The sequence below is a fragment of the Pezoporus wallicus genome, unplaced genomic scaffold, assembly GCF_028554395.1.
Source record: "Pezoporus wallicus isolate ANWC-B61680 ecotype Strahan unplaced genomic scaffold, APGP_CSIRO_Pwel_v1 contig_5069, whole genome shotgun sequence".
Classification (NCBI taxonomy): Eukaryota; Metazoa; Chordata; class Aves; order Psittaciformes; family Psittacidae; genus Pezoporus; species Pezoporus wallicus.
In genome coordinates, this window is record NW_026642361.1 from 3,640,226 (window position 1) to 3,654,566 (window position 14,341).

Sequence of the window (14,341 nt, forward strand, 5' to 3'; positions counted from 1 at the left end):
AATAATCGCCAAATGAACGGGTAGCTCAAACAAAGCCTTGTAAAAAGCCATCACACTAAATTCTGCATGCATCATCTACTGCATTTCAGCACAGGCCAAGTTTCTTAGTCAGCTCTCTGAGGAGATCCGTCAGCCCTAACTCTGATTCTTTTGGAGCAGAGTTTTGTGCCTGCTGTACTTTTCTGCGGTGTGCAGCTTGCCACCTGCGTGAGGTTAGATCAAAAGGATGCAGTGTAACAGCTTAACCAAGAGGCGCACAGTGAGAATCAAGAGACCTAATTAATTTTTACTGACTTTGTATTGGTTCCTCAAAAAATCAAACTCATTCTTAACAGCTAGAGGGCTGTTAACTAAAACCAAATCCACACCACAACAGCCCTGAAGGGTTATGAATTGTAAGCGGTACAAACAAGACACAGACTGACAGCCAGTAACCACGGGATTTCATTTCTGATTATGCATTTGTGTGCTTACGTTTGGAGATACAGAAACACAGGAACCAAACTGTCTTTGGTATGAACCAAAATCTGTTTAACAACGTTTTGAGCTTATAATGACAGTTAGCTGTGCAGAAGTCACAGAACCAGATAGTATCTCAAGTTGGAAGGGACCTATAATGATCAAGTCCTCTATTTTGAAAACAGTTTGTTCCCAAAAAGGCAAGTGTAAAGCTGGACTAGTAAACCAGTATACAGTCAAATCCAATGCCTCTGTGTTATGTTCCCTGGTACTTATTGCAAGGAGGCATGGGCATTCTGCAAGAGCACTTCATCTTGACGGTGTCAGTGCTGCTCAAGCATGTCTAGGTGGTACCTTACATTACAAAATTTCTCCCAGCGTAAGTCACTTTACATTTATCTACACTGAATTCTATCTGCTACTTTATCACTCCCACTCAGTTTGGCAATTTCTTATTTTTCACTTTCTCAATTTGTTGTGTTTCTTTCCAATACTTTGATTTTGATGCATCCTCTATAATGAAGAGTTCTGCTGCAAGACACTCCCCAGGTTCCTTCACAGTCAACACAAATGTAGGGACCATGATGGAAAAACTGCCTCCTCCAAGTGCTGTTTTTGTATGTCGATCATATCCTGGCCCTACTAATTCACCACAGGGGATTTCCTTCTATGCCTTTTGCAAACTGGTCCTCAAGCAGATTTATAGCCTGCCTTAAGAGCATCAGCATCAGCTTTTCTCTGCTGCCTTAGACCTCTTTGTGTAACATTTTGACTCCATCCCTGCTTCTCAACAAGTTGCTCTAGTGCCTACTCACCCAAAAAACATTCTCCTCACACCTTTGAAGTCAACTGCACAGACACTGAAACTTTTCCCATCCCCGCTGTTTTCTTATCCAACAACTGCCAGCTGGAGACAGATGACAAAATCTCTGCATTGATTTCTCATATTGTAAAATGAAATAGTTGAAAAAACATGCAAAGTTCTTTCTGTAAGTTTGTTTTTTTTTTCCCTTTTCACATAGCACTCCTCTATCAGCTAGATACATGACTGCAAGAAACAATACTATTTTGTCTGTCAAACCAAACTAGTCCAAAGAAACTATACTATTTTTGGTCAAATGATAGCACTTTAAAGAATGGTGAGACACATACAGAAAACAGACTAGAAGATGGACTCTAGGATTGATCTTGAATCCTAGTATCTCCTGAGAAACCCAGCTTTTTCATAAAGCTCTGTTGTATTTACATGTGAGATTTCAAATCAGATCCTAGCACTTGGGAAAAAAAAAAAGGTTGAAGCATCCAATTCAGGAGCACAACAAATAAGATAAAATGGGTATTTCACTAAAATTGGGGTTTTCAGGTTTGTGTGAGTTTGCAGGCACAAGTCACAAAAGCGTAACTCAGTTAAAGCACTGACTACAGGAACTAGAACATAATTAATTGTTAGAACCTTACAAAGGAAAACCTTGCCAGAAGATTGGTGCCACGACACCCAGATCCAGGGAGGGGGGGAAGAATAATCAGTTTCTGGAAGGAAAGTTGAGGAAATAAAAATCCATGATGATGGGCTAAGCCTCTCAGATTTAGATAGCGTGATTGCTCAGAAGTAGCAGAAAGTGGTATTAAATTGTGAGGAACAGCAGTTTATCTGCATCTAGACAAAAATGCAGAAACAAGCAAGACTAAACAGTAACAGAATTTGGTAGGTAAGAAAAGATAAACCAAGGATTAAAAGAGAATTTGAAAAGGAAACAGTACAGATGTAAACAGAAATAGAACCTCTTTCTACTTACTTTTAAAAAAGGAAGTTGGTTAGAGACAAAACATGCAATCACTTCACTGTCCAGAAATGCAACTACCAGCATCTCCACGTTACCCTTCACAGCCTCCTGCCTTCACTGAGATCCTCTAGGAATGAATCTTCTCAGCTCATGGGAGGGAGGGCAATGGTCAAGACTACGAAGCACCACCTAATTTTTTACACTCTTTTGACAGGCTCTGACAGAGATATTAAATGTCCTGTTAACAATAACAAAACAGTGCAAAGAGGAAGACGCTTGCAAAGTATGTTTCAGCAGGTTTTGTCTCAGCCTAGGCCTGTGATTCAAGGCAGCAGGAGTGGTTGGAGAGAGAAATATTGCTGTAGGATAGCAGAGCAAAGGCTTGGAAAGCATTAGTTAGAAAAGGTTAAAAGGAAGAGTCAAGGGGGATACTGGTACTATGTTTGAGGATCATTTTACTTTCAGGGGGAGATTTAACATTAGAAATGTCACAGAGCATAAGTGGGGATTTTACAGGAAGATTAGAGGAAAGTTATGGTAAGAGTTTTAATGTGAAAAATTTAAAGAGAGGCTTTTGAAATTTTATGGATAAAAGGAGGAACAGATACTTCTACAAAAAAAAGATGACAGTAAGATTTCACTGAGTCATAGCAATTTTAGGCAACAGTATTGATAGAAAGATAATGCAGAGACAAATAGGTAGGTAGGTTAACTGGATTCAGTGATGGGGATGAGGATTACTAGCAGGTGAAATTTGAAGCACAGAGGGAATATTTAATGGGAGAGAATCACAGAACAGTTCAGGTTAGAAAGGACCTTAAAGATCACCTAGCTTCAACCCCCTGCCATGGGCAGGGAATAAACAGAGTTTAATAAAGCATGAGTATTTAAAGCAGGTAGAACAAGTATGTGACTGAAAAAAGACTGAAAAGGGAGAAGAAACATGAAGAATTCTGACTGAATGGGCTTCAAAGGGAACTGGATGTGGGAAGGAGTAGATAGGCACACTGAGCAAAAGAGTTTCCTGGAAGTTCATGTAATAGGCATTAGCCAGGTGAAGTCTAGAGGAAGAAGAGTATGTGTGCTTGAGAGACAGGCAGGCAAAGCCAGTAGCCTCAACATAGTCTGTGGGGAGACCTTCCAGAGATGCTGGAGAGGGTGAAAGGGAGGGGATGTTTCAATGGAGAGCACACTGGCATTGGTGGGTGTAACAAATGTTCATAGAATCACAGAACACCAGGTTGGAAGGGACCCAAAGCTCAAAGCATGATGGTAACAAGCAAACAGACACTGGGCAGGAGTTTGCAGGTTGTCCTTTATTTCCTCAGCCTATAATGTGTTATTGTGTTCACTATCTTATTTTCCAGCCCTCGAAAACTGCCACTTCAGAAAAAATTATGGCGCAATTAAAATTGTGCACAAAACCTGAATAAGGTTAGATCACATGGTTGAATCCCTAGAAGAAATGACACAAATCTTAAGCAGTTTGCAACCCTTTGCAAAGGAACCAGCTTTGGAGTGCCCAACCCCAAAAGGCACTTCATTTCCTCAGGATTGGAAGAACAAATGATGGGGTTTATTCTAAATTGAAATATGTGTTTTGCCTCGCAAAGGAGACCAAGATCATCCTACCCAGTCCTGGTGACAATTTTACCTCTAAGGGAGAATCCCATTCCATAATACTGAATATATAAAATTCAGTATCTTAAGGCTTAGGGACCCTTGTAATTACTCCAGCTAAAATTGTAGCTAATAAAATGAACTGTATTTCTAGGCCTTAAGAATATCCTGACTATTTTTTAGGTAAGAAAAAAGTGCCACTCTAAAAATGTTTGCAAGCTATTAAGCTGTCCTCCATTGTGGCAGAGGAAAACATGCAGTGTGATACTTCAACTATTTGGGACTTTATCCCTGAAAGCTTTCCAGCACAGACAACCTTATTGAGATGCAAACATCTGACAGTCAGCATTTTTGTATTGGGCACTTAAGCCCAACCTCACTCACCACAACATAACTTCTGTTAATATATAACAGACTGTAAGGAACACAAAACCTTTTTGGCACTAAAAAAACATCCCCACAATGCTTTTTATAGATTGGAGGAAAAAAAAAAACAACCATCCAACAGCAATGTCAGATGCAGCTAAATCCTGGCAATGCACCTCCTACATGTAAGATAGGTGGGCAGGTAAGATGCTACATGGGGCAAGCATATCTAAGCTAAGGTCTGCCACAGAGAGAGGGGCCCAGGCAGCAGCTGGAGAGATTAGGGGTAAGGGAGAACAGTGAGTATCCTCAAAACTAAAATACATTGCTATATTTCTCCATACTATAAGTAATAACTTTCTAATCTGACTTTGTACTCACTTTCAGCCAGCTGTGCTGCTCATAGGGTGTAATGGTCAGGGGAGAAATACTGGTGATGTCAGTGTTACGCAATTCTCTCAAGAAAAGCTCTTCATTATGTAAAGGAAAAAAAAAATAGCAGAAAGGGAAAGACAGACAAGAATTCGCATGGAGGAGTCTTTTTCTAATCTGTGTTTTCTAAAAATACAATCAGGTAGTTTTCCAACTTAAAAACTACAAGGCCAGGTTGGATGGGGCTTTGAGCAACCTGCTCTGGTGGGACGGGTCAGAACTGTCTGATCTTTAAGGTCTCTTCCAACACAAACCATTCTGTGACTCTATGATAAGAGTTCAGGTAAGAATGGTGGTTGGTTTTTGTTTGGGTTTTTTTTCAGGAGAGTGCTTAGTCAAAACTTCTGTTATGTCAACTTTTTGTTATGTGCTTGATGTGCAAATAGAAATATGACCAACTTTACTGAGTGATGAGTATTAAAGCCTAGAGCTAGTACAGAACTATGTTTTCACCATATACTTTTCTATTTACAGCTTTCCAGTGTAACGCAGAACAACTAGCCCGTTTGGTTTGGGGATTTTTCCTTAGCCTAACAGATAAGAGGTATTGTCTGCACTGAGCATCCTGATATCTTAACTTCCATACATACAAACATTTAAACACCCCTTCGAAAACAACCACAGCACCAAAAAAACAACCCTAAACCCAAAACAGAACAGAAATCAGATGAGTGAAAAGTCCAAGTAAATGAATGATCACCAGAACGCCAGGGAAGGCTGGTACGGTGAGACAGTGCCCACTGCTGTGGAAGAGACATACCTAAGGTAAGAGCACTTACATGGACTAAGCCTGTGATTTATACTGTAGGGTGCAGAAAGCCTGCCATCAGATATTCAGAGCTCCATTTTGCTGGATATTTTTTCATCTCTATCTGTAGCATCCAGGGTTTGCTTTTGTTTTGGACTTCAGGTTTTTTTTTCTCTAAAAAGAAACAAAAAACTTTTGCAAAGTTTATATTCTGAAATCCTGATGAATTTTATTAACCAGGTGGACAAACTCAGGACTGAATCTGAAGAGAGAAGAAGGGCCATGAAAAGGTGAGAATGTGCAGTGTAAACCCAAGCTCTACGGATTTACACTGACTCTGCCCTAAGCTGGTATATTCTGAGCCTACTGGAAAGGTAGTGCCAATTGACTCATTCACTTCCCTCAGCACACATTTCATAAAGCAGGGTCAAACAAGCCATAAATCCATTGAAAGCAGTGATATCCCCAAATAGCACAATTTTTCAGGGTGCTATTAAGACATGGTGAATTCAGCCAAACCAAAAGAGCAGCACTGGTCACTTACCAGCTGCTCTGGTGAACAGATACTGCATACTCCCATCGCATTCCCTGTGTGCTCCTTATTCCTAATAGTTAACCCAGTTAGGTTTGCCCACTAAAGGCTGTGTTATTTATACACCAGACAACACATCTTTTAAGCCCTGACAGTGAACCCCCTCAAATCCTTGTTTCTCTTAACATCACGAAAACACGGGGTCCTTCCGCCTGTAGGAGTGAACACCACTACATGACTGCGCTTTGCCCACCAGAGGAGCAAGTTGTCATCTGCGGGAGCGATTAACTCCAGGCTCTTCCCACCGCGCACCGACCCCGTCGAAGGACGGAGCGACAGCAGCGGCAGCCACCGCTTTTTCAGGCCAAACCGGCGACTCTGCCCCCGATGACAGCCAAACAATGACCAAGCCGGGCTTCACATACGGCCTCTCACCCTGCCGCTGATAGCTGCAGGCGGGGCCGGGCAGCCGCACCGCCCCAGGGCCGACCTCCGGCACCTGCCGCGCCGTCAGCGGCCCTACGCCGGGTGTGACGGCGGCTCTCCGGCAGGTGCGAGGCGGGATTGGCGGAGCCGCTCCTAGGGGTGACCCCAGACCGCTCCGGCGGCACCGCGCTGACGTTACAAGCCGCCCGTGAAGCTGGAGCGCAGCCCGAGGCGGGTGGCTGTTGGCTTCTCAGGCGGCCGCGGCGCCCTTCGCCCCATCCCGCCCGCGCTGCCGCTCGTCGAGAGCGCCGGGGTCAGTGTCCCCTCCCATGCCGCGCCGGCCGGGGCAGGTGGCAGGTCGGCACCCGGAGCGGTCAGGTCGCAGTGCCCAGTGCACCGGCCCGGGCGGGGCCTCTCCGTCCTCACCCCATTGTTGAGGCCATCTCGGCAGTTTCCGCCCTGGCTTCGGCTCTGTCCGCGCAGCGATGGGGAAAGGGGAGGGAAAGCAGGGAGCTTGGGGGAGCGCCGCTCCTTCCGGAACGGCGGGAGGCGGTGCCGCTCACCTGGTGCCGCCAGCACTGGGGAGCGCCCGAGCCGCGGTACCGCCGGGCGGGAGGTGAGCGCTGGCAGCTCCGCCCCCCTCCGTGCCGCGCGGGAACACGGTCCCCAGCAGGCAAGCGGGCGTCGGGGGGGATGGCACCCCGGAGGCTCTGGGGGTGGGGGACGGCGCTTCGCGGTCGCTGCGGCGGGCGGGCAAGCGAGAGAACGAGTGGTGGGGGGAGGCGAGTACCACCGGGCGGCTCCGTGCCGAGGGGTGAGGGGAGCCCCGGCGGGCGAGGGGTGCCGTGGCGGGGCCGGGCGGCGCGGTACGAGCTGCAGGAGCCTGACGTGCGAGGGCGGGCGGTGATGGAGACCCGTCCCCGCGGGCAGGGAGGGCTTCCTGGGGGTGCGGCGGAGCGGCGGGACGAGGACGGGCAGCGCCGCGGGAAGGTTCACATCTCCCCTTTTGTTTCTCTCCAGGGTGTTTGTGCTTCTGAGTCTGTCTCTCCGCCCCCGTCTCTCCCGCCCAGCCCCGCCGGGACCTCTCTTCTCCGGGCGGCAGCAAAGCCGCCTCAGGGCGGGCGGCAGCAGAGGTGCTGCTGCTGGTGGGGCGCTCTCGCCATCCAGCCCGCCGGGAACATGGCTACCGGTGGCTACCGCAGTTCTGGGGGCAGCACCACGGACTTTCTGGAGGAGTGGAAAGCCAAGCGGGAAAAGATGCGGGCGAAGCAGGCGCCGCCGGCCCCGGGATCAGTGGCCGGGGGGGAGGCCAGGCCCTCCGGGGCAGCCGCCTCCTCCGAGCTGAACAACAACTTGCCCTCGGGCGGCCCGGCAGCGCCCCCTGACCGCACGGCGCCCCCCGCCGGCGGGGCCGTCAACTGCGTCGGGCTCTCCAGCGCCGCCCTGGGTCGGGCCGCCCCGAACAAGGAGCAGCCACCGGCCCTCGCCGGGGTCCGCGGCGCCGAGCCTGCCTCCAAGCCCCCGCCCGCCGCCGCGCCAGGCTCCCCCGAGGGCGAGGAAAAGCTGGCCGCCAAGGGAAAGAGCTCGGGCCCCAGCGCCAGGAAGGGGAAGGGGCAGATCGAGAAGAGGAAGCTGAGAGAGAAGAGGAGGTCGACAGGTGTGGTGAACATCCCGGCAGCTGAGGTGAGCCTGCGGGAGGTGGTGCGGGAGGTGGTGCGGCCGCCGCCGCACCTCAGCCGCCGCCGCCGCACCTCAGCCGCCGCCGGGGGCGCCCGCGGGACCCGAGAGCATAGGGCGGGCGGGGGCTCGGACCGCGGGGCCGCGAGCGGGTGAAGGGACCGGGCAGTCCTCCTGCCCCGGCATGTTCTGCGATCGTGACAGCGCAGCATCCAAACGGGCGAGGTGGTGTTTAGTCCACATCGTTTAGACCTGTCATGACCCGTGACTTATGTTTTTATGTTGTCTTGTTGGCAGAGGGTAAGCTCTAGGGCTGTTGGAAGATCAGACTGAGACATGTGCCTATTAAAGTATGGGCAAACCAATAGTAATGAAAGAAAACGGATTTATCAGCTCTGAATAGATGTTCAGGTGTAAATATTACTGAGTTTGGAACCCAAAAGAATGTCCTGCATTGGAAAAAATGTAGTGGTTTATAGAGCATTTTTTCGAAGGCAGAGGAAGATACTTTTATCATCCAACACCACTGTCCTCTGTGGTTTGCTACTAGTATAAAAATCTGGCATTGATTTATACTACTCCTGGAGGAATTCAGAAGAATGATAACTAAGTCTTCAGCTTTTTTTTTGCAGTTAATAAGAAAGTCCAAAGGAAACTTTGAACAAAGCTGGATTTTAGTCTCCAGTTTTGCACTAACACTGATGACCACCATCTCTGTAGAAAAAACTTGTAGTTCTTCTTTTGGTTGACATAGGTTATTTTAATAACATTTGAAAGTAAGACCTTTGTTCTTGAAGCAGCAGGAGGTGAAATCATTTTTTCATACCTGAAGTCACTAATGCTATTTTTGTGATTTCCCAGGGACTTTCACAGCAGACATTTTAATGCAAGAAGATACTGGGAAGTGAGGTGTGAGTTTTAGGACAATAAAAGACTTTATAATTGGTATTTTTGAGGGTAATGACTTGCACAGTCTTTAGTTTGAGGTGAAGTGTTTTGGCATAGGTCTTTAGTAGTCTTGCTTTGGAAAGTGAGGAATACAAGTAAGTTCTTGAATTGTCTGGCTTCAGAGTGTGCAAGCTTCCTAGACTGTGGTTGGTTTGTTTTATACAAAGCCCCCTAAATACCTGCCCTCTGTGCTTCTTTTGGAGCTATTCAAATGCTGTATCTTCCCTAAGTGAACTAGACCAAACCCAGTTACAAATGGTTTTGCACATTGCAAGTGCTGTACAGTGTTACATTTTAGGGGCCTCTGCTGTGTACCTCATCCCCAGTCATCATCTTTGTTAGTTTCTTGGGTTTCTTTTTGCTCTTTGAGACTACTGTCATAGTTCTTTGAACTAGTTTCCTGGTTTTCTACTTTGAACTAGTATTCCTTGGGTAGATTTTGGGTAGTGTGGTTTGGGGTTTGGTGGTTTGTTGGTAGTTGTGGTGTGTGTTTGTTTTGTTTAACGGTTGCTCAAAATATGCTTTGCTTTCCAGACATGTTCCTTGCTTGGCAGCAATTAGAATCTTATGTGTGAATTTGCTACTGTAGCTTCTCCTTCACTGTTCAGGGTGGTTTGTTAATTAAGGTTAACATATTCAGACATTGAGAAGCAAGTTCTCACCCATTCCTGTATTTCTGAGGGCCATTTGTTGGCACTCCTTGGAAACTTCTTTTATCTTTATACTAATTACTTCCGAAACTAGGAATTAAGCATTCTATCACAGTTCTAGGGTCAAATTTGGATAAATGTAGATACCTGTTATACAAAGTATTAATGGAGAAGCTTGCCAGTAGTGTTGTATTTTTGACTCGCATATACTTACGCAAAGCTCTCTCTTTTCAGTATTTCACATTTCTTCAATGTTTTTAATCATTGCCACATGCATTCCTAGAACTGTTTAATTAGGGAACACTAGATCATTCCTGAGGGTGGACAGCTTCAAAAACTGTCTCCAGTGTCAAGTATGAGTAACTACTTACCAGTGGATGTTTTGCAGAGTATTTACTTATACTGTTGTTCATGTATCTATTAATTTACAAGAAGATATTTTATATCTTCTTGATTGAACTGAAGTTTTTTTTAAACGAGAAGGCTGTGGTGTAGATGGTAACTTGTTGAAGGTATCTGCAATACTCTAGTTCCTTGGTGTCTTTCTCATTAGATGCTAGATGTAGCTTTATCATGCTACGCATAATGACTTGGTAGTATCACACTCGGTAGTAAAATTTAACCACATACCACTTGTAGCTCTGCATGGTGTGTGTTTTAAAATAGTTTTTAGGAGATTCTTTTAGAGCTTTACACAGTGTTTTATAGTCTTATTTTTTCAAGAATATAGTTGTTCTCTAGAATGGAGCAGCCGTTTTGTGCTAAAGTCTCCATTTATGATCAGCATGTCACTGTGGTGGAGTACCATGATCAAAGGAGATTATGATACTCTGAAATTAAAATGTCTCTATGTTGACAAAATGCACTCACAGATGATACAGAGTGCCTAGAAGCTGCTTTGTCCAAAACAGAGTACAAAACCAGTTTTTACCCCAGAGAGGTAGGATCTATGTTCAGTTGCAGTACAGCTGGAGAATTTAGAATTACCAAAGGTGGTGGAATAAGGAAAGTAAAAGTTTGTGTTGTCTCAGCTATCTTGAAATAGACATGAACAATATTAGCAGATCGTTACTTGTAAATGATTAATTTATCTTCTGTTTCATGGAAAGGTAATACAGCTAGGTCTGAAACAGTTCTGTGTCTTAAATCTAGTTTGTATTGAAGTCAGTGGAGATCAGAAACCATAGGGGAAACTGTGAAAACAGATGGTGACAGGTTGGGAGTAGTGGTGACACTTTGTATTTACAGGCCATTGTGATAAAAGTAAAGGCTGTTTTTCATCTGCTCAGCGCTAGTGCTTAACTGAGCTGATGAAAATGGCTTCTGAAATATTTGCAGCTTTTTTCATTTTCAGTGTTTGTAAAGTAGTTCTTTGATAGCTTGTTGAATCTTGAATGTTGATTTCACACATACATATTAAGTGCTGTGGTGTTTGGTTTTTCTGTTTGTGTGTAACAATTCTTCAGCTTGTGAAAGGTAACTAAATTGTAAGCAACTATCATTGCTAGCTAAGTTTTCTTTTTTAAATATTAAGTTTTATAACCATTTTTAGTTATGTGAGAAAGTGTTCTGCAGTTTGTAGGTATTCACTTGATGCAGATGTTAGGTTTGCTTGTGACATTTTTCACGTTTATAGGTAGCTGTGCTAGTATCTATCCAAAAAACACACAAAGTTCCTGTTACGCTACACTGACGGTGCTTTGTGAGGACCCACGTATAGGATGAGAGTTATGTTTTGTATTGTTATAGTAATTCTTCTATCCTGCTCCAGGCAAAACAAGCTGCACCGGTGAAAGTGCAGCTTTACTTTTGTGGCTGTTTGCACTGGAGATTTCTGCTGGCATAGCTGTGTGGGTAAGTTTTTTTTCTGAACCCCAGCCAGGAGGATAACAACTTTTTTGGGGGTTACCATTTTAAAAAAAGGTGTATATGTAATAAAAAACATGGTCCATCTAGGAAGAACAGTTACTTACCATGGTTTTATTTAGTGTGTGCTTACAGACAAAGTTTGTATTTTCACCTAACCAGATGGAAGTCATCTAAATTCAGAGGTGTTCTTATGTTAATAATAGGGTGATGAATGATCTAAAAAGGTGTAAAGAACTCAAATCTGTGTATTTTGCATGGGAACCTGCCAGATTCGAGACTCAACAGTCTCCTGACCCATTTGTGGAAAGTAACTAATAGAGTAGGTAGAAGTGATTCAGAGGTGGAATCTGCAGAGGATGTTCAGCCAGTCTGTGTTCATCTCTTGTCTACTTACTAACAGCAGTAAGGGTATGACTTCTTGAAACCATGCTGATGGCTTGAAGCTGGCTTGAAGCCAGGAGTCTGCTCTACCTCTTCAGAAGGCAGTGCAGGTGTGGTGTTTGGTAGGTGTCATACCGAACAGCAGCATTGTAAGTGAGCAGAGAGCAATGAGCAGTTTCTGTGGGGAAAGAGTTCCTGCTACTAGAGTAGTCCAGCATGCTGAGTTGACTGACAGAAAGCTCCCGCATTCCAGTTGGAAATGCTTAAGGAAAATTTAAATGCTAAATGTGTCAACCATAGCAATTACTGGGTATGTTTTAGAGGAACTGAAATCCTTCTCTGAATGGCTGCAGAGTAGAAAAAAGTGGAATCCTGTGCTAGTGGTTGGACTCTTGACCAGAAGTTGCCTTCAGCAGCATCTTTCTTACTGAGTCCCTACCTAAGGATTATATTAAATGAAAGAAGAGTTCTAGCCATTTTCCATATTAATGAGGTAGTGTCTTTGCATTTTCTAGCATCTCTGTGCATTTTCTTGTAAAACAAATTCCTTCTTTTTACATATGTTCGGGGGGGGGGGGAATGGTCTCAGTAAGTGTTTGTTCAAAGTACTGGGGGGGGATGGGAAATCCCAACTATTTCTGATGACTGATACCCTTACTATTCATGCAGAGGTACTAGTGTTAGAATGGAAGCCTGAAATGTGCTTATTTGACCTGGATGACTGTTTGGGATGTGTTAGGCCATCCTCTTGCTTGCTTTGCCTGGTGAACACATTCATCTTCCAGTTCCATTTATGGTTCTTCCTTCAGACGTAGCAGGGTGAAAGGATCAAAACAAGCCTTTTTAGATTCTGATAAAAGGGTTGTGTTGAGACGGTTTACATCTAGTTTGTTTTGCTGTTGATGCCTTTGTGAAATCTGATGTTGTCTGAGCCTGTGGGCAGTACTTGTTCAAAAGGCTTTTTTTGGTGGTTTTTTTTTTCCTATCTTTTTTCGCATAAGCTTATATTAAGAGATTGTGTTAGTATCCTGACACTTAGCTAGGTGAGGGAAGTTATTTGGTCAAATAAATCACATAATAAACTTAGAAGTCTGGAAAGTTTTCAATTCCAGAATCTTTGTACCAGCTTCTAAATCCCTGCGTGTACATCTTGCAAATCTGGGGTCTCTGTGCTCTAGGCATAAAGCTGTTTTGGAATCAGGCTGGGCAGTGCAGTAATTTTCTGGTGGAGAAGATAGGTGGAAGTTGTGTAATTTCCCTTCGAAGCGATATGGCTTTCTTCTTGATTAATTTAATAAAGCTGTTTTTGTAGAGAAACGGAGTGTAGACTAGTACCTATAGCTGGAATTCACAGGACTCTACCAGAAAGTACTGATTCTTTTATGTACTTAGTTCTTTTTAATTCCAGCACTCGTTCCTACTGGAATAGGAAGGACGGTGATGGAAAAATGTCAGAAGCCATTAATTTTCCCTCTAATTCTTTTGACTTTGCATGTATCTGTAAGTGCAATTTTGGGAAGGTTGTTTTTTAAAATGATTTTTTAATAGTTAGGTATAATTGGAAAACATTATTGTATGGTTGGTTGGTTTCACTCTCCTTTTTGGGGGGTGAATCATCTGAAAGGATACAGTTAGTAGGCAGAAAATAAATGCAATATAAGTAAAGTATTTCCTCTTCTGTTAAGTGCTGAATTCTGCAGCAAGTAAGAAGAGTATTTAGTTTAGGTTGTAATTGGTGGTCGAAAGCTTGTTGATGTTCAGCCTTTCCATTTACTGCCTTTTCTTGCTAGTCTGTCATGTAGCCAATAACCCTAAATAAATGTAGGTGTTGGCTGACTGAAGGTTGGTGTTTCTTTGCATGATTTCTAGGGTATTTCTCTAGTACTCAAGACCGAAGCTCTGTCTGTCCCATTGCTGTTTGTTCCTAAAGCCTACTTAAAAGACAAGATAGTCTGAAAGAAGAAGGTACTGTAGGGTCCAGAGTAGAAACAGCCTGTCAACTGTACATTTGTCTACTTTTACGCTGAAATAAACATAAAGCATTTTTCCAGTGCAAATAATGTGACTTCAGTCTTACTGAGAATCTTAGGGAGGGAAGTATTGATGTGACCAGTTATTTCACTGAAGTGAACCCACAACTAAGTATTGCTAAAAATTAATTATCTGACTTTTTTTTTTTCTTTCCAGAATTTGTATGTAGCTTTACTGTAACAAGTAATTGCTTTGGAAATATTTGTTACTGTTCTACAAGATGCATTAGTCTAGCTTGAATGATAGGTTGATGGTTTCCTACAAATCAAAAAGAAACTTCTGCTGCTTTGGCTATTTGCAAACTAGTAGCTCAGGCATATAAATGAAAATAACTTTGAGTTAATTTCAAGAGATTTAAACTCATATCTGAATATGAAGACTAATATTGTGAGGTTATATGCAGCTGAAACGTCATCAC

General features: G+C 44.1%; 1 protein-coding gene across 6 annotated transcripts in view; it reads left to right on the forward strand.

Annotated features, from left to right (window-relative positions):
• Nucleotides 1-6,706: 6,706 nt before the first annotated feature.
• Nucleotides 6,707-14,341, forward strand: part of PAWR (pro-apoptotic WT1 regulator) — a 79,232-nt gene continuing 71,597 nt past the window's right edge. For 2 of the 6 annotated variants that reach the window (XR_008974922.1, XM_057429453.1), the window contains exon 1: nt 7,246-8,050. Coding sequence is in view for 5 of the 6 variants with exons in the window: in XM_057429453.1 (XP_057285436.1) it covers nt 7,274-8,050 (777 nt within the window). In the remaining variant the exon portion in view is untranslated. The other 4 variants (XM_057429456.1, XM_057429455.1, XM_057429457.1 and 1 more) reach the window with 4 other exon arrangements.